This window comes from Grammomys surdaster, unplaced genomic scaffold, assembly GCF_004785775.1.
Source record: "Grammomys surdaster isolate TR1022 unplaced genomic scaffold, NIH_TR_1.0 325, whole genome shotgun sequence".
NCBI classification, from domain to species: Eukaryota; Metazoa; Chordata; class Mammalia; order Rodentia; family Muridae; genus Grammomys; species Grammomys surdaster.
The window spans coordinates 2,753,451-2,776,902 of record NW_021604744.1 but is presented as its reverse complement, the minus strand read 5'-3'; the positions used below and the strand labels follow the sequence as shown (position 1 = coordinate 2,776,902).

Here is a 23,452-nt window from a genome sequence, read left to right as displayed (position 1 = left end):
ATTATATTTGAAACCTTTTTAAAAAAAATTTTCCTGAATAGAGAGACACGTAGAGGTAGCTCTAGCTACCTCTGTATCACCAGTGAAGTATAGTACACCAAGGTATGGAGCCGCCACAGGCTGAGAAGCGAGGGTAGCAAGAGACCAGGAAGCAGCAGCAATATGAGTTCTCAGCCTCTGTCAGCAGAGACCACTGTTCCTGATGAATTAAGCAAACATGCTTTGACTGATGGACAGACACCTCTAATGCCTATCCTGCATGCCAGTCTCACACCAGGTCACAATTCTCACCCAGTACATAACACACATCAGCTCAATAGCCACAGCAACCTTTTAAAAAACAAAGTATGGTATATATTATCCAGTATAATTACATCATATTTTACAAAGAGACAATTACATAATAATATATAATAAATAACGACAGGTTGAATTATTTAAAAGTGTTAGTTGAATGTTCTATATACATTTTTTTTAAGATTTGAAAGAACAAACCTTCCTTAGGTTTGAAAGATTAAAACTCCAAAACAAAATTTAAATGTGCCCAGACAGAAATCATACTGGTTCTTACCTGAAGCTTCAACCCTACTGGCTAGCTTTCCTAGCTCTGGAAGGTCTACATGTACTACCAAAATGAAAACTAATCACAGTCTAACCCAGCTGTTAATCATGTGAGCTATAACAACCAGCCTAGTAAGACATGCCTACTACTGCAAAAATGCCACAAAAGTCATGGGTGCAACCAACCACCTTCTGATCATATGTAATACCTGCTGTACAAGTTGAAAACTATATCTGACACCATTAGGGCCACCAAGAACTTGTGGCTAAAGAGATCATTAGCCCTAGAGGAAAGCCTACAGCTGTCACTTTGTTAAATGGACATAAAATTAAACGTATTCCTAATGACTTACTATTATATACACAAATTATTACTTCTCTCAATTCTTATCAGGAAAGCTGCTTTTTGCAGTAGGTCGCAATTAACAGAGAAAGATAGGTAAATGCAAGGTATAGGGAAGACAAGACTGTGAAACACTCATCTAACCAGAACATCTATATAACAACCCTCTTCCTGGGGCTTAGGGATCGTTACAAAAAAGGCAGGGGAAGATTGTAAGAACCAGAGGAAGTAGATGACTCCAAAGAGACAGTATTTTCCAGAGACAGAAGGGGCGTTAGCCATATGAATCCACGGTGCTTATGACAACACGAAGGCTGTACAAACTCCAGCCAGACAAAACCCAGCATGGAGAAAGGGAGTCAGAAACAAAGGACCACCCTTAGCTTAAGAGCTACTGTCAATTAATAGCTGCTGGGAAAAGGAGTGCCAGTTTTCTTTAATGGTATAATCCCTGGCGGGTTCTCCACACTACAGTAGAGGGTACATACCCCAAAGTATTTGGGCAGTACAAACTGTTCTTGATGGGTTTAGAAAGAAAGACCACAGAGTTTGGTAGGTAGGGAATAGAGGGTGATCTAGAAAGAGTTGTTGGGGAATACTGAATACAGCCAAAATGCATGGTATAAAACCCTCAAAGAATTAACAAAATCAGTGCACTTCACTGTCATCTGACAGTCCAAAGTGTCAGCTTTTCAGTGATGCCTACTCTAAGCAACTCTACTGCTGCCTTGGCCTGTTGAGGCCTCACCGGCTGCTCTCCACCATTGCACGTCTTCTAACATTACTATTTAGGTTGCACACTTTTTACATCTTTTATGCACCCCAAGAATGGTGGCTCCATAAGGTAAAGATGATTAGTATCTTAACTGTGAACTCCTGACTGCTGTATAGTATCCCTGTGCTCCTCCATGAATATTTGTTTAAACAATGAAAAGAATGCAACCTATCCGAGCAGCGTGACAGGAAAGCACTGTTTTCAGAGATCTTTCTTCCCTGGATAACGTACACTAGCAACGATGCGGCTTCAAGGGTGTGTGAACATCCTTGCCTTTTCCCACGGCAGGAGAGGGACAGAAATGTTCCCAGTGTGTAAATTATCTTTCTTATGTTTGTGTAAGACCCAGGTGAAACTATGACCTCTCATAGCTAGAAACAGTCACCATCCAGAAGCAGAATTTTGCCTTAAAGTTGGTGATTATCCAGCCAAAAGGTTCATAAACTGTTTTCTTTATAACTAGTTATAAACTCCCCTTAAAGGCCAAAGCATTTTCTTTGGGCAGACCCTACCTACATGCAGCTTTTCTTGGAGCAGTAAAGAAACAAACACTTATTTTAACTGGCTTTTGTACAAAGCACTTAGGAAACCTTTGAAGCACTCTGTAGTGGGCAGAGCCTTTTGAAAAATGACTGGAATATCTTTAGAAAGAAATTCAAAAGTTCAGGTTGTCATGGCAATAAAGGAAAGAGAGATTGTCCGAAGTGTACCCAAGAAGTGTGCCCAAGAAGTGTGCCCAAGAAGGTGCAGCAGGCAGAAGGGAAAGAGATGGTAGGTAATCTAAGGCAGGAGGTGCAATGCCATCCTTGTGATAGCAGTAGTAAAAGGCTCGTCAGAACCTATTCATCATGGAGGCAAGGCTAGTTCTCACTCCCACACCCTCCAGGAATAGAAGACTGCAGCAACAGTAGAAAGTAGCCATTCCTCTACACAATGCGTAAAGCCCTGAAGTCCTTCAGACTGAAATGCTGCCTGTACTTAAGAGGTCCAGCACATTCAGATCCAGTTGCCATGTTGACAGACATGAGAAATTAGGACTAAGCAGGGGAGTGTCCATTCTGGTACCAAGCCTGAAGACATGCTGCTCAGGCTGGGGCTGTTCTACAAGCTGGCTGGAATCCACACAGCTGAGACTTGAAAGAAATTATTATGCCTGAAAGAAATCAATTTTTGAGCAACGAATCGCTTTATAAGGATTTAAAACCTGGAGTGAGGCCTCTGTAACATTGTCAGGCTGATAGAAACAGCCGCCTTCAGGAGCCACGCAGTTCAGCCACTGACAAAAGAAAAGAGAGACTGGTGGTGCATGGCTTGGAGAAACTTTTGTAGGTTAAACAGCAAAACTAAAATACTAAGTACCATTTACTTTCCTCTGAGACAGAAAAGGGGAAAAAGGCCTTGCTTATAGACACTAAATCAAGTGATCCCGTTGGCTTGCAGCAAGCCATATCACTGCTTTGGTCCTATTTGGGGTATTGTAATAATACATGTGTTTCAGTGTCTCTTCCTGACACAGTGGTACTGTATCTAACATAGAAGTGTTTGAGGGGCCATAAAGCTGGGAATGTTCTTTGTGCAGAGGACAGTGTTCAAAGGAAATTCTCAATAGATAGAACAAGAATTTGGAGATAGTTCAGCTGAGACTATTTGAGTAAGCCAGTTGACCAGGAAAAAAAAATAGAAGTTCTTTTTGCTTTATCCTTCCATTGTCTCAAAGCAAACAAGTAAGCAAAATTTGTGACCCTCTCTCCAAGTTTAACAGGGAGCAACAATGGTTTCACCCTGACATTCACAGGCATACAATGTGAGTCATTCGAAAGGTAAATCTTTCCTCACACTTCCTTATTAGCGTCTCCCAGCAGCCCTCTGAACTGAGTCCTATTATCAACCCATTCCGCAGATGAAGAGAATGAGGCCTGCATAACTTAAGAAGCCTTATTCAAGTCTGCACAGTTAAGGAGAGGAGCCAGGACTCAGTCTCGACATTATTTCAATGCAGATGTCCTCTGTGGTAGCCAACTACCATCAGCGTATTTTGAGTTATAATTTCCCTTAAGGCCGACAACATATGAGCCGGCAAGCAAGTATCCCCTATGGGACACCATGGAAAGTGGCAGTAAGTGGTAGAACAGGGAACAGTCCCTGTAAGGGTGTCCTTCCAGCCTCTCCTCACACACCTCTCAAGAGCGTGCCCCTCTACATCTGTGTGTATGTTCTCTCCAGATTTTGATCGGAGCCGTCATTGCCATGGGCTCGGCTGACAGAGATGGCCGTCTGCACCCGGGAGATGAGCTTGTCTACGTGGACGGGATCCCGGTGGCTGGCAAGACCCACCGCTACGTCATCGACCTCATGCACCACGCGGCCCGCAACGGGCAGGTTAACCTCACTGTGAGAAGAAAGGTGCTATGCGGAGGTACGGACTGAGGTGGGCAGCAAGAGCTGCTGGGGGAGCCAGTGGGATGCTTTGGTGAGGTAAGTGGGTAGCTCAAAACCAACATAAAGTTGGTTTCTGGGTTACACAGGGACAAAAACAAGCAGCATGTTCTCCACGTAACAATTTTTCAACATGCAGTTTGCAACCCCACCAATCCAGTTTCTGAGGCCTACATTTTAAATGTAGTCATTTAAAATTTTCTAGCAAAGCCCGAGGCTGATTCAAGATGTGTGTGCTCCCTGCTTTTTGATGTATGCTTGTTATGAGTAAAACATCATAATAACAAAAAATATGCCCTTTGAAAATGTTTCTCATTGTGTTTACAAACAAAGAATTCCAGCATTTTTGTACTGAAATAAGGAAAGCAGGGTGGAAAATTAGCTTTCATTATAGAGCCTGCTATAGGTAGCAATACACCTAGCACCAAATGGGGACATATGGCTCTCACCCTGAAAAAACAATTCATATAGCACCAAGCTTATGAAACAGATAAATTACAAGTAATTATTCCCTTTACAGCTATTTTCTTGGCTTCAAAAAGAACCCACCAAAGATATATATTTAAAAGTCAGCCCATATATTCATAATCTTATCTCATTTGCTTTTCTCCACTATTAAGTCCCACTGGAGGACTGTGTTCCAGAGAGTATGTTTGCTGCAATCACCATACTGGGTTTATAACTGAACACTAAATAATTTTAGCATTATAGATTTTTTCCCTTAGACTTAACTGTGCTTTGTCTTGTGAATCACAGAAGCAGAAACTCCAGCCATGTTCCCCTTTCACTTTCTGCCCCAGAAGCTCCCTGACCTTTCTCCCCAGCTACTTGAACACTCTCCTAGAGACTCAATTCTAAAATTAGGACTGACCTTGGCCACATGAGCTCTTTGCATTACAGACAAGGTAACTGAGACCGGGGGATAATAGATTGCCTAATGGTTCACAGTGAGGTAGTGACAATGCCGACATGGACTCGCTCCAGTGCCAGTCTTCATCTGATGCTATTATCAGCTCCAGATTCCACTTTAAGATACCACCCCCAGCCCCAGAAACCTCAAAGACAGATAACTAATTTATGACACTCCCAAATTCTTCCAAATGTGTTCATATATAACACTGGAGCTTTTAAAAGGCCACCTGCTAATCACAGGCCATGGGAGAATCAAAGGCGTAAGATTTACTGCTTGGATTGAATATCTTTTTCTTTTGAGTCCCCTAGAAACTAAACTTTAAGCAAGGACAGTCATTTCAAAGGACGAATCAGACGAATCATGAGCCTTCACCAGCAGAGACCACTATATATTTCACACTGGATGGAGGTTTTGCTACTCGGTGCCATTTGTCTTCTAAAATCCATGGTGTACCACTTGACCCAAAGAAATAAAACACCTTGAATTATGCCTTCTCCTTGAGCCAGTGGCCAGGATGGAGACAGTGCTTGCTTGGTTAACATTTAACCGCCTCTCTCCCTACACAGTGATTCCTAACAAAAAAAAAAAAAAAAAAGTTTGATGTTCCTATGTACTGTAACCTGAAGATAAATTAAAAAGATAACTGATTTATGAGGAACTATACTATAAAGTGCAAATCCAGTACACCAACGAAATTTCATGCTCTCCTTGCCGCAAGCTGATGATTGCAAATTAAATTTTGTTCTAATCAATCCAAGCTGTTGGAGTGTAGGCCCAATGCTGCACAAAGGTACTCTTGCAGTTTAGAGGTCGTTTGATTTCTGTAAAGTGCTCTCTTTGCTGCCGTTCTTACCAAGTTCATTCTGCTAGGCTTCAGACTACATTTGGGGTACATTTAATTTTTGATAACATTCCCCTGCAGATTACTCACGCTAGGAAAGACTCTGTGTTCATCCAGCCTCCTTGAAAGCTCCATCTGTACTGAGAATGATTAAATTCAAGACAAGATACTTTGAGAGTAAAATAAACTCCTAAAAAACAGGGTAGAAGAAATCTACAAGGCATAGAAAAACAAACTTCTTCATAGCTGTCATTCCGTCAAAGTGATAAAGGCCAATTCAGGATAGATGGGACGGGGGAAATGTCTTTTTAAGTAGTGCTGCTGTTATTCTGCTCTGGTAAGCAAGGCAGTGGGAGGGGCAAGTGTAGCATAGAATAGGACTGTCCAGAGCTGACAAGAAGTGAACAATCACCTCAGCAGAACCACAGACATAGAAGAGAAATTGTTGGTACATTATCTCACCGAAGTGCAGTTTGAAGCACAGAGAGCTGGGGGACTGTCCAGCCAAACAGATTATACCCTTCTATCTTGTCCTGGCCTTGGCTCATGTAGACACATTACTGGTTTCCAACTGATATATCAGAACAAGAACACAAACAGGATGGCTAGCACTGGGCAAAGATTAACACAAAACCCTTCTCCAAATATTAAGTCCTAAGAAACACGTATATACTAAAAGTAGAAATGCAAATTTCTTCAACTTTAAGCTGGGCCATCAAAGTGAGAAGTTGCTGAGTTAGAGAACAAATGATGCAGTAAACCTTCAGAGTCTTTTGCCTGGGAATCACAAGCACAAATCTTGTACCTTGAACTAGTTTTGAGAGCTGTCTTATCTGTGCCACTAGCTCCAGCATTTGGTTGGTTTTTTACCCCCTGAGGATATTAGGAAAGTGACTCTAATTACTCTGTTAAAAGTATAAATATTTAAGTGTTTGGTGGCTCACCTTGAAGATGTTCAACCTAGTGACACATTGTTTGAGATGCCCACTGTTGGTTTGAGAATAAGAAGTCCCTGAGGAACTTCCTAACTTGTGAATCAAGAATGGATATACAAGAAAGTTTTATGGCTTAATCAAAACATCCCGTCTCAGTGCTCTCAGCATCTTTCTCCAATACCCAAGGAGAATATAATTCTTGGTCCAATGTTAAGGAAGGGGAACCCATTGACAGTACAGTGAGACATACTGTGGACATAGCCCTGATCTTGGTCTAGCCTTTGTCCGTGTAAGTGTGTTCCCTTTCCCTTTGTGAACATGTCACCCATCCTGTAAGCTGTCTACCTTGATGAGTATAAACCAGCTGTACCTACACAAACAGGGGCAGAGACATACCCAGGGCTGTCTCCTTTCCCAAGAGGTACTGTGATGGTGTCTATACATATGGACACCACAGCCCCTGTGTAAGGCTTTAGTGGTACGCAAGCCCTATGGCCCTAGCTATGCTTCAAGGCAAGATATACCCATTACAGTCTAGAAGCAGGCATAGTGCATGTGGTTTACAGAATCCTCAAGTCGTGCTACAGAGAATGGGGATACAGAAGGGAAGTAGAGGCTCTGATTGAAAATGACTGTTGGCTCTATGACTTCCTTACTTAATGAGCACATGAATAAATCTGATATTTGCAAGAGGCATCTGGGAGTTGTCAGAAACGTGGTGACTCAGGCAATAGGCAGCCATCATCAGCTCCGAAAAGTCAAGAGAAATTACAAATCTCTACTCCTATCAGATCTCTCTATTAATAAACGTCAGCAATTAATTGTAACAATTAGCATTAAAAGTTTAGACCAATAATGTGCTAATGAGAAGCAAGTCCCACCAGGAGTAAAAATTTGGGTCCAAAGCCTCTCACCTGCAGACACAATCAGCCATTCCTGTCCTCCAAAAGAAGAGTCTCTTCCAGGAAAGTGCCATGCTGTTTTCTAGTATTACTGATGGAGACAGAATAGAACCTAACCTAAAACTTAAGTATTTGACTTCAGAAAATGCTAAATGACTGAATCTTGAATGGCCATGCATGTGTGAGCCAAAAGGCATCAAGCATTCTTTGAAATTAGTATGGTGTGGAGTCACCTTCTGGCCGTTTACTTTATTGTTCACAAGCAACTCTGTTGATGTGCTATGCCACAAAGAGGTTTTGGAAAGAAAGCAGTCCTGTCCAGATGAAGAGCCAGTTGTATAGGAAGCAGTTGACGTCAACCAACCCCTCAAAGACAACAGTGCTACCAAATCTCAAGGGTCAGAGATCAGAGAAACCCTGGGAAAGCTTGACTGTCTTCCCAGTTAACCACCTGACTTAAAATATGCTCATATTGCTAAAGACGGAGGGATTTTCTCAAAAGCTTGAAAAGGGGTCCAAACTCAATAGAAAAGTGTCCTGCCCATCAGGTCAATCCTTTCTGGTACTCAAGGACCACTACCTTGGCTTAGTCATTGATTCCCTCGCTCTCTAGACCCATGGTCTAGCCACTCCCAGCCACTTACTGCAGAAGACAGATAATTTTTCTTTGTTGCTGATTTACTGACAACCACAGCTCTCAACTCCCCTAAAATATGACAGCCAGAAAATGAGATCTCTCTTGTCATTGCCTATGACATTTAGTTACTGATTTGGTCCAATAACTCTGGAGATTTTCAATTTAATGTAGCAGCATAATAATTGTTTGTTTTTCTTCTCCAAGACTATCTCTAATCATTTTATTTCCAACTTGCACAAGGACTGATAAAGGACATGTACTTACCAAGACAGTAATAGCCTGTCTGTGAAGGAAGCAGAACCATTCTATTCTATAGGAGTGACTATTCTAGTTCAAAGCAAGGACACTGACATTTTGTTCTTTTATGACCTCAGTACATTTCTCACAAATGAAAAGTGTCTTTTTATATTAAAGATTAATTAATTATATCTTAAAGAAAAAGCTCAAATATATCAAATCATAATAGCACCCACTTGGGTCTCAGTTCTCCTGTAATTAAAAGAAATGAAAAGGCATGAATGTAGCTCTTCCCCAGCTCTCTTCTCCCTTTAGTGTACTTAATAAACCACCTCCAAAAACTCGTTTAATTTTATAAGATCTTTTTATGATGAAGTGACTTAATTTGCACTTATTTTCTTCAAAATTTTAGTTGACTTACTGCTACTTCTATTGTCTCTCTGTATATGAATAAATGTGATATGTGAATGAATACAATTCTTTCTCTGGATATCAGTATAACAAAACATCCCCTGCAGTCTCCCCTTTCCCTCTGACTTTCTTATTTCTTATTGCTATAACAAATACCAGAGATGAATCAGCTTATAAAGAGGAAAGGTTTGTTTAGGCCGTAGTTTCAAAGCAGGACCCATTTGCCTTGGGCCCATGGCAACACACAGTGATTCTTAAAAGCACATAAAATAATTCCATGTACATCACAGCTAGAGAACGAAGACAAAGGAAGACAAGGGGGGCAGGGAGTGAGTGTGCACAGGTGTCCCATAGTCCTCATCCAGGGTACACCTCCAATGACCAAAAGGATCCCAGGAGACACGCCTCTCAAAGTGTCACTACCCCCAATCATGTCACACTCTAACAGTATTGCAACTATAGCTTGTGATGCTAGCAGGCTTTGTAGCAACTTCTGCTGATTATTTGTAACTTGACACAAGATGCTTCCCTGTATTCTTCAGTAAGAGTCAGTATCTACAGGCTCACAAGAAATGAGGAACTATCATAATTTTCTTATTCTGTTGTACAGACATCTTTTGATGTCCTGATGAACATTAGGAAGGAAATGAAACAGCCACGTTCCCCATGACAGTTCTCTGAGAATCAAACCTGCTCCTGTTACTCCACTCTCTGCCAGCACCTTGCTATTAAGTTAGAATGACAAATCCTTCCTGGATGCCAGACCAACTGTTATTAAAAACAACAAACAAACAAACAAATAAAACCACATGCTTCTCAGAGGTAGAGAGAGATGGCTCAGCAGTTAAGAGCACTGGCCGCTTTTCCAGAGGACATGGGTTCGATTTCCAGCATCCGCATGGCAGCTCACAACCAAATGTTACTGCAGTTCCAGGGGTTCGGTGCCCTCCCCTGACCTCCATGGTCCCTGAGCAGGCGCAGACTTCACACACACACGCAGGTAGCACAGTAAAGTAGCTTCTCTCTTGGCTCCCAGCACCCTCTCACACTGCCACATAATTATGCTTGCTGCACTTTGGAAGTATTGGTTAGGTTTCTCCAATTAATATCCAATTAATAAAGTGTATTTTGTAATAATGCATACAAATGAGCAAGACTTCAAACACCTCTATTGAGATTTAACATTCACAGTTTGTCAGCCTGATATTATTGGATTTGATTCCGACCGTACAAACTAATTTTCAGTGAAAATCTCAATTGATTTGTTTATTCTTTCAAACTACCTTATTGAGTAAGATGTGGCTGTCACCTAAAATAATAAGCAGGCCACTTTTTTAAAAAGTCTCTTTCCCAGCTATATGGAGTGAGTTAACGCTTCTAGGCTAGCAAAATACCATAAAGACAAAACTGTGGCTCTTTAAAAACAGCCCCCCAAGGTTGTTGTCCACACTGACAGTACAGCAGCATTTCCCAAAGATCTTGGAATGTTATCTAGATTCCTGTGCTACTCCTCCCCAGACCAACTGTGGGGAAATAAACAAAAACGTCCATTGTTGGGCCCTTTTTAATGTTTGTTCTTTTTATCCTGTGTGTGTGAGAGAGAGAGATGCAGGAGCATGGGTGCCTTGGCACACACTTGTAAGGATCAGAGGACAGCCTCAGGCTTGTCCTCCCTTCCACGCTGTTTGAGGCAGGGCCTGTCCCTCTTTGCTGTTTGCTGTTGTGCGCTCCAGCAGGCCAGAGAACTTCTGGGGGATTGTCTGGTCTGTCTCCCATTGACTCATAGGAGCACGAATCCTAAAAAGGATGCTCTAGTGTCTGCCTTTACATGGGTTCTGAGATTTAACTTAGATCCTCACGGTTGCACAGCAAGCGTGTCTCCCACTGAGCTATCTACCCAGCCCCTTTATAAATCCTTTCAGTGAGTCCTATGCCTGGGATGATTGAAGATTCTGTCTACTTGGTCTCCTATCGTCTTCAGTCCGTTACTATGCAACCAAGAGGCTAATATATAACAGTTGTCATTTTCTCTGGGACTTAAAATCATAACAAGAGAAAAACAAAAGCAAATACCAAACTCAGAGAAGGCTAATGCAGGAGGTTGGGGTTGCGTGGAGGTGGGGGTGGGGTAGGATGGGGGGGGGCAGGTTCCCTGTGGTTTGGGAAAGGCTAACAATGAATGAAGACCTAGTGGATTCCATAGGAGATCTATAGCCCTTCAAACGCTCTCTGTGTCTTGAGGGAAGATGAGCTAAGTCACTCTTAATGCCTGCTCCTTAGGAAGAATTCAGCACGGCCTTTCCTAAATCACTGAGTTCTGTGGACTATGATATGCATTTCAGGGGAGCCCTGTCCAGAGAATGGGAGGAGTCCAGGCTCTGTATCAACCCACCACAGCTCTCCGCGCAGTGACTACGCCACCTATGCCAACAGCAACCATGCGGCCCCCAGCAGCAATGCCTCACCCCCTGATGGCTTTGCCTCACACAGCCTGCAGACCAGTGATGTGGTCATTCATCGCAAAGAAAATGAAGGGTTCGGCTTCGTCATCATCAGCTCCCTGAACAGACCTGAGTCTGGAGCCACCATAAGTAAGTGACTGGGTTGTCTCTGTGCAGATAAGGGGGTGTTCTATGTATTTGTTCTAATAATAGCGATACCAGAAGAGTATGCCTATGACCAGGGAATGCCTATGGATATAGTGAGTGGCCTAGAAATCTCAGGCTATGAGCAAAAAAACCATAAACCACCCTTAACACTGACTACCCAATAGCACTCCTTAGGTTCAAGATCAACGCAAGACTATACGCCCCGAACGCACAGCACTGTTAAAGCTTTTAGTTCATTTGTAAGTAGAGTAAAATTAAAAGAGAGTGGTGTGTGTTCACACGGCTGTGGGAGGAGGCATGTACCATCTTCACGGGCTGGTGAGGTGTGGTCACGCGGCTGTGGGAGGAGGCGTGTACCATCTTCACGGGCTGGTGAGGGCTCTCCCTTATGAGAGCTGTTCCAGAGGATAAGCTAGAGATAGAAAGGACCCAACGGAGATTGTTTATATAGACCAGTGATGAGGAGGAGCTCAGGACCAAGCAGGATGCAGAAGGCGGGGATGGCTCTAGCCAGAAAGAATGGTGCCAATTGCCACTGGGGCACACAAAGGCCAGGAGGTGCAGGCTCTATGTGCACTGGTAGCAAATCCACGTTATACTCTCCGTTTGTGGAAATTTGTCGAAGGTTTTGAGCAATGAGATGCCTTTTTTTTTTCTTAAAGATGCTTGTATAAAATTAAATGAAGGTTGGGAGAGAACAGAACTGGAAACAGGACACAGTCAGGAGGCTTGTTCAAAAGCAGCCCCTTAGACGGAGACTCTGGGGTTCATCTCTGGGCTAGCAGCTGTAGGTAGGAAAGCAGTAGATGAGGGTCAATTCTGTGGATTCTTCAGTATTAATGTTCCATGAGTCTATATGAAACAGTAGCAGAGGTCATATTCCTCTTCAGCCAGCCACCATTGTAGTGGTCCACAGCTCCTTGGTCCACAGCTATCAAACAGAGGAGAGAAGTAGGGACAAGAAAATGTGTCATCTTTTTCATGGTCAAGTGCTTTGGCCCAAAATTCTATGGATATATTTCATCTGAATATAGAAGTTTTCAAATAATTACTATGTTATTATTTGAATGTTCCTAAAATCTTATAAATTGTGGTTTCCAGTTTATGTCAGAAAGGAAGGCATGTCAAGTAATGTTAAAAAAAAAATCATATTATCAGGAATTAGTAAGAGCTTCTCCGGTCAGATTAATGTTATCAAAAGCCTACCAGAAACACATGGGCAGGATTGCTCTCTTTAGCATGAGCCTTAACACATTCAAGAGAGAAAACTACTGAAGTTTCAAACCTCCCCCAACATGTGCAGAGGCCACATTACATACATCTGAAAGAAAGGTTCCATTTTTCTTTTTCTGATAAGTTTAGGAAATAAATCCAATCTTTAAGCATAAACTTAAAACAGGATTCTGTCAGTAAGATGGATTCACTAAGATTAAAAGGACACAAGACTGAAGATTTTCATGAATTATACAAACAGCCTCCCAATAACTTGGAGAAATGTTCACAGGGAACTTTTGCAGCTACCTCAAGTCATTTGGGTTGTTTACTGTGGCAGGATACCTAGGGAACTGGAAGAGAAATAAACAGTATACTGCCACCATGAAAATGCTAAGCATGTGTTTCAGGTCAACTGTATTTAAAGCGTGACAGCGTCCTTTCTAAATGTGTAAGGAAATGTATGCATGTGCCTTCTCTATTGCAAATAAAATCCATGCAGAAGTAGGTCTGGGAAAACAATTGGTGCTAATGCTTACAATTAGTGAGTTTTCTGCCTAGTGAGTGACCTCAAAAAAATAATTCTCAACTTTCAAAATGGTATGATTTTGCATCACCCCTGAGCATAGAAGTATAGTCGTCTATTAGTCCACAATGCCTCCTAGTTGCTTCCTTTCATATAGCTATTTCTTTTCAATTTAAGGATTTTGAAACACAGAATGTCCCATGCTCTGTGGCAAAAAGCAGCTATTACGCTGATGGCGAGTTGTAGTTATAGTGTGTAATTTGCAGCAGGTGCCTAAAAGGCTCCTGGAGCCAAGGCTCTCTCCTACTTAACTTCTATAATACTTTTGATCTCTCTTTTCAGAGAAAAATGCTTAGTGCCTTGTGAATGGTACAGAGTCATCCTTCAACCTCATATTCATTGTCAGTATATCAAAGGTTGTTAGACTCTCAGCATCTGAGATAGGGTGATGCTATCAGATATTTTGGGGTCACAGTCATTTGCCCATTTGTTAGGCTTATGGTAATTTTCTTTTCCTGTCTTATCACGGCACCGAAAGCATTAACAATTCATTGCATAGCCTGTTTCCCATGGCTACTGTACCTGTTTCATTCATTGACAAGGGCGACTGTGCATTTGATTGGCAGATCATTACATATAGGCAAGCAAGTGGCCAGAGGTTAGTAGGTCAGGTCCTACAATCATGCTACTTGGATTGGAAACCTGACTCTGTCATTAACTAGCCTTGTGACCTTAAAGAAATCATATGGCTTCGTTCTCCTTGATTATATGAAAACATTTATTTCCATTCCTTTGCCATGGGTTACAATGAACATTAAAGATCTCTGTACACATACAAATGCACAAGCATAAACAGTATCTTAAGAAAGTCACCCCAGAAGGAAAGACTTGTTCTGCTCACAGAGGTTTCAGCCCACGGTGGTTGGTTCCATTATTTTGGGGACTAGAATGAGGCAGAACATTGTGGCAGAAATGTGTGAAGAGAGAATTTGTTCTCATGGTAGCTGGGAAGTAAAATTAAAAGGGGGAGGGCCCCCAAAATGCCCTTCGATGACACAGCCCCAAAGGTCTCTTTCTTAAAGATTTATTTATGTATTTTATGCATATGGATGTTTTGTCTACATGCATTGTAGGCATACATTTTTTTGCAACCTCGCTTTAATGAAAGTCCAAGCTCTCCTCTAGCCCAGCATCCAGCAGAGGTGGTGGAAGAGAAAAATTATTAGGATATGAGGAGTGTGTGATCCTGCTCAGCAGTAGTTCTTTGAGGGTGAGCTCAATCTTCTTTGGCAGCAGTTCAGTCCCATAGCAAACACCAAATACGACTCGGCAGTTACAGGCCAGCCCTCTAGGTAGGTAGACACCAGGCACCAGCCAACAGCTGTAGTTCAATCCTGAAGAAACCAAAAGGCTTGCCCACCAACCAGCCTGAGCCGAGGCTGCAGAAGTGAAAAGTTGCCACAGGAACTCATGAGCAGTTCTTTGGCAAGTTTCTCTCTGGCATCACTAGTGGAATTCAGCAATGCTATACAAGGCGAAGCAATACATGCTGTCATTAGCAAAGAATAGCGAGGCAGAGCAAACCAAACCAATGCTCAGTGCTCGTCTCCCACTGTCTGTGGGGTCACATTTATGCTCTTTCATCAAGCGTCCATTCACATGTTTGCTATATCCAAACACCCTTTCACCTGTGTCTGCTTCAGGAAAACATTCTTTCATGTGTCTGCTTTAGTGAGACACCCTTTTGCCTGTGTGTTCCAGCAAAACATCATTAGACATAATGACTTTCCAAAGAAACTAGAAGTTTCCATTTCAGTGCATGTCTGTACATTAGAAGAGGACATCAGATCCCATGGCACTGGAGTTATAGATGGTTGTGAGCCACTGTGTAGGTGCAGGAATTGAACTCGGTACCTTTAGAAGAACAGGCTCTTCTTCACTGAGCCCTCTCTCTAGTCCCTACGTTCCAACTCTTAAAGCACTAGCCAATAACACTTCAGACTGATGTACAAGCCTCTAGCATATAGATCTCTCATGGACATTTAATAGCAAGACCAAACAGCAAAGATATTCATTGTCATATATTAAGTAACATGGAAAATTAAAAATAAAAGCTTTCTTTGTATCTTTTCAACTTTTATTTTTATTTTATGTGCATAGGTGTTTTGCTTGCATACATGTGTATGCACTGTATACATGCAGTAGCCACAGAGGCCAGAAGAGGGTGTTCAATCCCTGGAGTTATAGGCAGGTGTGAGTTGCCATGTGACTTCTGGGAATCAAACCCAGGGTCTTCTAGAAGAGAAACCAATGCTCTGCTAACAGTTCCTTGATGCTGATAATTTCAGCTGATACTTGTAAAGTCTCTCCACTGTCATTCTTATCATTCATGAGGTCTGTGTATATAGCTCAGATGTGACTCAAGCTGCCTTCTGCCTTTGAACCAGATGCTCCTTCTATGAGAATGTCCTAGTGGCTGTGTATAGTGGGTTGGTGGGATGGACCTCGACTATCCCTAGTTGAAGGCCTAAGTCTTGCTACCCAGGTGTTATTGCATAAAAACCTACTGTCTTACCAGCCATTTCCAAGAGGGCTTTAGTATAAATGATTAAAAAGTAATCTTTAGTCTCTAACATTTCTATAGTTTGTCAAGAAAGTCATATCAGAATTCACTTATACAAGAGGCAACTAGAACACTTCGACAGCAATAGTAAAGACTGTCGAATTAACTTAAAGCTTAGATATAGACCCATAACAAGGGAAGTCAACTAATTCAGAGCAGCATCCAGGGCAGCAATCTCAGCTCTTAAAGGGAGGGAGCAATTGTGTGGATCTTCTTCCCTTTGTTAATAATTTCCTACTGTGCTCACTTGATCTGCCTTTATCCACAAGCACATCACATGGCCAGCAAGCTGATGACTACACATTAGTGTCTCAGCTGTCCACTGATGTTCCCTCTGTAATTTTACTGGCACAGGCCAGAGTTTAGACTTACTCGTTGCTGACTTTTCCCCAAGACCCACTGCAAAATGAGAAAGAGCCATGATACCCTGCTCAGAGCATTCTTAGTGTCCACATATATGAAATATTGAAAAGTGATCCTAGAGATCCAACACTCAGCTACAGATCTTCAGTTACCTTTAAAGCCGTGGTTCTCAACCTTCCTAATGCTGCGACCCTTTAATGGAGTTCTTCATGTTGTGGTGACCCCCCCATCCTTAAAATTATTGTCATTGTGATTCCAGAACTGCAATTTTGCTACTTCTATGAACCACAATGTAAGCATCTGATATGCAGGATGGTCTTAGGCGAACCCTCCAAAGGGTTCTTGACACACAAGTTGAGAACTGCTGATGTAAAGTATGGTCCTTTGAAAGGGTAAGATTGAGGTGAAATCTGGAGTATAGAGGGTTACACTTTTCCCCACAGACCACAAAGCCACTTAAGAAGTCACTTAAACTTAGGAGAGACATAAAGTAAAACAAAGATTCCTTGTCTCTGTGGTCCTACCATAAAACCAGGACATTTAACTAAATGAGAAGTGCAACACACAAGCCCTCCTGCTCCTTCAGTGGCTTCTGTGTTCTCGAGTGTCCTGTGCCCAGCCTCTTCTAGCTGTCACGATGCCATCCATCATGACAGAACATAAGGTACACTGTTTTGTCCCTAAGTGTAAAGCCTTGGCAATCTTTGAGTCCCGATCTTTGAGTCCCGGAAAACACTTCTCAGTGGCTTAAGCTTTCGTTTTAACTTTTGTAACTTTCTGTCTTTGCCTATGTGTTGGAAGTGGCTCTTTACATTTTGAATTCTTTGTCCATCTCGGTCTCTTTCAAGAAATTATCTGACACAGGCACCAAATACTTCAAAGCAGCTCCCCTTGGACAACAGTTTAAGGCCAGGCATCCCTCCCTTTTTCACACTTGTAAAGGGACACCACATCTATAATGCACTCACATAAAGATAAAAAAGGCTACCTGGGGCAAAAGGACACATGTTCCTGGAACCCTCTGCCCATTTTCCACTCAGCTTCACTCAACAATCCTCCTTGGTTATCACAGTCCACCCGTCACCTGCAATGTCACACTCCTTCCAGTGACACCATGGCCAAAGCTCCACTGTAAAGCCATTCTCTAAAGAGCAGCCATTGAGCAGCCGATCTGATGCATTACTGGTTGGGTTTGTGGCAATAGATTCTTCTTAACCTCCATAATGAGTTTATTCACTGACTAATAATAATAAAATATAGATACAGCCTAGAGAGGATGGTTCCTAGCAACACTAGAGAGGTCAAGGAGGGGGATCACTGTGAGTTCAAGGTTAGCCTAGTGTAGGCTGCATAATGAATTCCAGATAAGCCCAGACTCTGTAGTCACACGCGCACACACACACACACACACACACACACACACACCATCTCAAAAACAAGCAAGCCCAAAGTAGTGGGCCCAACAGGTACTGATCCTGGCAACTTGACCTGTAAAGTCACTAATCCTTTACCTCCCAGTGTTTCTTCCCCCAAGAGTCATTAATGGAAAGATATTTAAATCATGCCAGCAGCCAGGAATTAGGCTCATGTATTTCTTTATTCATTAGTTTGCAAAAGCAAGTTTCCTTTGAGAGCTGTGCACCAGCTTTGCAGCGTGCAATGTTCTCTAGTCCTTAAACAAATCTGCTTGGGATTCCTTCCTCAACACGTTGCCTTAGCTAGGGGCTTAGATTATGCTGAGAGCAGCTCACTGGGAGAAGGATGGTGTCATTCACACATCCCTGTGAATACTTAGTAACAGAAGAAATAGCACGGGCTATTTCTGTAAAATACCAGCATTCTCCCAAGTACCTGGTTCCCAAATGTCCCAAATGCACTGGGCCTCAATGTTAAAGCCTTTGGGATACTTGGAAAACCTACACAATTCTTAAAAGGATAATGATATTTATTGAAATACCTTACATGTATTTTAAATAAAATACATTGTTTCTGTCCACTATTGCTGTGACAAGAACATTCTGACCCAAAACAACTGGGGAGAAAGGGGCCTGCCTATGTCAGCTTACAAGTTAGGTCTTTTATCAAGGGAAACAAAGGCAGGAACTCAAGCAGGCCCATGAGGGAAGACGGGGTTGCCAAGCTTGCTTTCTTATATAGCTCAGGGCTACCTTCCAGAAGCATTCCCGCTCAAAGTGGACTGTGTCCTCTCTCATCAATCATTAATCAAGTAAAATGACCCAAAGCCATCCATGCCCACAGGCCAATGTAGTGGAGGTAATTCCTCATGTAAGTTTCTCCCTCCCCTGCTGCAAGTTAACCAGTAAATTCTGACACAAACACATCATTGTTATACTAAAACCCTACCTTTCTTCTTTCTCCTTAAGATTTTATAATATCATAGTATAAAATATTGTATAACTTTAAAAGTCCCATGGTCTTTAAAACATCCAACACTTTAAAAGCCCAAGATCTCCTTTAAAAATCCAAACTGTTGGCTATGAGCTCCTTCTTGCAAAACCCAAAGTATATACTTTCTTATTTCAAGAGGACAGAACCAGGGCACAGTTACAACCAGGTCAAAACAAACACAAAATATCACAGTGTAAATAACTCAATGTCTGATGTCTTCAACATCATGACCTCCTGAGCTTGGATAGTCCCACCTCTCTGCCTCTGCCATCCACAACATACAGATTGTCTAATAAACTCAGGCCAACTCCATTCCACAGCAGCTTGCTCTTCCTAGTGCCCATCCTATGGTCCTAGCATCTTCATATGCCAGAGCATCTCCATGTGCCATCTCCACTGTAACTGAGGCTGCAGCCTCACCACTGACCTCCCTGGCCTCTTTAACTGTACCATATCATGCCAAACTATAGCTACTCTCCATGTCCCTGAATGCCTTCAAAACCAGCTCCAGGTGAGGAGACTCTCACACACCACGAAGTTTCTTTTCCATTTTGAGAGGCATTCCTAGCCCCCTCTAACTACAACTTCTGTGTACTGGACAAAGAAACATCTCACAGATGATTTTATGCCAATAACACTGGCCTCTCAATCACAGCCCCAGCAACCAGTATCAATTGTCCCAGTAAAGCAAAGTGTTCATTTCAGTGGTGCTGGTGTCTTGTTAACCGTAGCTGGTTCTTCAGTTCAGCTGAGTACAAATCACAGATTCTTAATTCAAATATCATAGAGATGACCCTGATAGAGTCTTTGAAGGCCTCTCAAACTTCACTCTGAAATTTTACAAGCCAGACCTCTATCATCTGTCATTTTTCTCAATATTCCTATCTTCTAAGCTCCCACAGAACAGCCCATAAGCTTTGAACACCCAGTGGCTCCAAATTCTGAAGTACTTCCAAGTTCCTCCCAGAAGACCACACATCTTTCACATACATCACAGCAACATCCCATGTTCCTGGTACAGTTTCTTTTCAAGATTGATTTTTATGGCTCTGTTAAAACATACTCTGACTAAAGGCAACTGAGGAGGGAAAGTGTATGTCAATTACAGGTTACAGTCCATCATGGAGAGGAACCAAGTCAGGACGAGGCAGAGGCCACAAGGGAATGCTGCTTCCTGGTGTGCTTCTCTTCTTGAGTTTATCCACCACCCAGAGTGGGCTGGGCCCCTCCACATCAATCAGTAATCAAGAAAGCAACCTACAGATATGCTCACAGGCTAATAAGGTGAAGGTAATTCTTCAATTGAGGTTCTCTCTTCTTTGGTGACCAGTTTTAACCAGCCTATACATCTTTCCACATTGATTAATGTGTTAATGCGCTGCTCTGGCTTCATGTGGCGTCTAGAGTACAAATGGCATGGGGTTACTATAACAGTGCAAAGAATCTCTAGAAAGGTAGCCTTGTCCATGATAAATGCTTGACCATTACACCTGAGAAAGATAAGTATAGAACACAGTGCCTCTAAAGTCAGACTCTGGGCTAATCCTGAAAGATGGCTTCCCCAATAGTCCCTCACAAGTTCCATTCCATCAAAGTTGGTTTAGTTCCTTTCCCGTCCCAGAACCCTCAGTTTGCCAGCTGCCAAATGGAATAGCACTATTACCTAGTAATTAAATGGACCATGGCCTCTCCCAGTTACTGTGTGATACTCTGACCTTTCTTCCACCTTTACCTTTACAGCAGGTCTGTGGGATAGACATCTCTGAAATCAGCTCACAAGTGTAATCTTGGACTCTCTCCTGAGTCCTCACTCTTCTCCTTCAAGTGTTTTCCTTTGTTCTCAAATAGAAATTCTCGTCCACGAGCCCAGTAGTGGTGATCTGCTCTCAGACTGAATTCCCTCCATCCTTGGAAGAGTCTTTCATCATGACTTTATTATTTCTTGTCATGCTGCTTATGGGAACGAGCTTATGCTTTGTCTCATCCCTCTTCTGACAGGTTTTAATTTCTTAAGAGCAAGAAAGTGTGTGTTTCTCAGCATCTTTCACCATTCTTAGCAGCATGATTTTCAAGCATTCTCCTATAACTGATGTCTGCAGAAGAAGATGGAATTCTCATAGAGTGGCAAGCGCTACCCTCACCATAAGTTAAAGAGTGTTTTCCTTTCCAAACCATCTGGCACCTAAACCTAGCTAGGGCATCAAGACAGAGTTGTGCTAACAAGAGAAATTATAGGGACTCAATTACAGAGGGACCGCTGTGCAAGCTGATGCCCACCTAGCATGAGAAATCACACTCTAATGCAGTACAGTGGAAGCAAGGTCCCATGATACATATTTCCCACCCGTTTTTCTCTGCCTGGGTAGCTGATTTCAGTAGCCAGCTCTGAGGTGAAGCATCAGATGAGAGAACAGATGAGGAAGTCAAAGATGGGGGAACTCCCTCTGTGAGTTGGGGAACCTGTCGAGTTACACAGCTTTAGTCCCTGAAAGCCCGGGTGTCCTGGGTATGCTTTGAGACTCCTCTTGGTCTGGCCCAGCCTGGCCCTGGTTGTCACTGAGCGCATGCTCGGCCATCATTACATGGCCCTAACTGGATGATCTTGGTGGCATGACAAGTCTCTAAGGAGAAAACTAAACTACTATTTCAAATCACGTTCTCATTTCATGGTCCTCATGAACAGTGAGCCATTTCATTTCCACATGTAATATCTTAATGACACTATGACATAAGATAGCAACCCAGCTAAGACCAGGATGAATAGGGCCAAGTGAGTCAACCCATCTTTTCAATCCTGAGTGTGACTAGCTTTTTTTCCTCAAATTAAAACCTGGCTGCCTGGGTCCCCTCATTAAGCAGCTGAACAAGTTAAAGGCATTTTTGCATCAATAGAATGCACTGAAATATTCACACGTCAAAGCATTTATTAACTAGAGCAGAAGCACTAATGCACACATTCTACTATGCTATGACTAATGTAAAGAGCTATGTTTTTAGAAAGTGAGTCTACTGAAGAAGTCTATCCTTCCTCTTTATTCTCAAGACAAGGAGCCATGCAGCCTAGCAAAATACCTTTGAGTGCTCTTGGAACATCTTTAAAATTCTGAGCTAGTTTTTCTTATTGTTTGTCAGGAGCTTATCAATCACAAGTTTCTCCCACTAAGGAATCATTTCCAGGAGGGGTTTTATTACTGTGTTCAAAGACTTTCCAGGCAATAGTGAAACATGCATGTCTTCTTACCATCAGCCACTCACTTGTCTTGAAAGGCATGTAAACGGTGGCTGCTTCCTCTGGGCTTAAATCATCCAGTTCTTTGCTATTCACAAGATAGTTCACAGGGACCACAGCTGAGAGGCACACACATACTTCACATTCAGAATCACCCTCCGGTGGAAAATGTCTTTTACTCTGACCTGCAATTCAAACCCTACAGGTCATTTCTGCTGACAACACGTACCCCCACACTGTATTCTATTTAGAAACTGGTATAATTGTATTTTTGTTTTTTCCCAACAATACACTACATAAAATATATCATGCAAACATCCCAATAAAGCTGGTTCCATGTGTGAATTCATTTAAGAAGATATTGTTATGTTAGTGTGGGACTGTTCCTTAGCACTCATCTTTCCAGCTAGAACAAGGACTCTCATTTAGGTAGGGGTAACTCTGCTGGAGGCCCAGCTCCTACCAAGGACTCAGAGCATGCCTCCAACCAAACTCCTACCACACCAAATCCTGGTGAGAGCTCTTGTGAGTGATTATTTGACAGCCAATTATTTTGCAATTTAAGTTGCATTTGCTCCTAGCTGAATTAATCTTTGCACTTGGTTGGAATCCTTTTGCTCTGAGTGATGACAGGGATGGCTGGTCATTCTTAAGGTTTCCACAGAGAAGTCACTGGAATAACCCACGAGGTGATCTCCTTTTCAGTCTAATCTCTTTCAGGTTGTATTTCTCAGTCGGGTGAGGGTTTCCTCCACACATATGCCTGGATGTGGGTTCCTGGTGAACCAGTCTGTTTTCAAGAGGGATGTACCTCATACCTTCTGCTCCAGGGATATTCTTCATGAGAGTAGGGCTTTCCAGAAAGCAAAGACAAACACACGTTCTGGAGGCTTTTGCTCTTGTGGTTTCTGGCACCGAGCAGTTGAAATAACATAAGAGAGATTGTCCTAACTGGGAAACTATCATTGGAATGTTCCTTAGAGCTTCTGGAGGAAAAGCAAAACAAACAAACAAACAAACAAAAACCAGCCACAGTCCCACAGGCTCTGAGCAGCCACAGTCCTACAGGCTCTGAGCAGCCACAGTCCTACAGGCTCTGAGCAGCCACAGTCCTACAGGCTCTGAACAAAACTGAAACATGATTAAAACCTGTTCACTACTGGGAGTGACATGCCCACCCAACGCCAGTCAGTGTGTGTGTTCTGTCTCTTAGTTAAATGTACCCATAGCTGTACTATCACCCTTGAGAGATTAAGGCAGATTCACAGAGTTTATATTGTGCTTTCCCTCAGACACTGCAAATACCTGGCACAGAGTTCTAAACCAGCAACCTTCAACAGGATCTTCTCCCATCCAGGAAATGGTTCATCCTGCATGCAGCACTAACTTGTAGACTTGTAGCCACTGGCCACACTCGGCTAGTGTGACTCAGGAGATAGAACTTTCAGTGACCCTGTGTCAGCTTGCACCTCTCTGCAGCCCTTACTTCT

At 42.5% G+C, this 23,452-nt stretch overlaps 1 protein-coding gene across 3 annotated transcripts in view; it reads left to right on the top strand.

The window, feature by feature from the left end:
* Magi2 (membrane associated guanylate kinase, WW and PDZ domain containing 2) overlaps positions 1–23,452 on the top strand; it is a 1,345,877-nt gene that overhangs the window by 1,216,667 nt on the left and 105,758 nt on the right. For all 3 annotated transcript variants that reach the window (XM_028778110.1, XM_028778109.1, XM_028778111.1), the window contains 2 exons: positions 3,903–4,095; positions 11,334–11,582. In XM_028778110.1, coding sequence (XP_028633943.1) covers positions 3,903–4,095; positions 11,334–11,582 — 442 coding nt within the window. The remainder of the gene's footprint in view (positions 1–3,902; positions 4,096–11,333; positions 11,583–23,452) is intronic.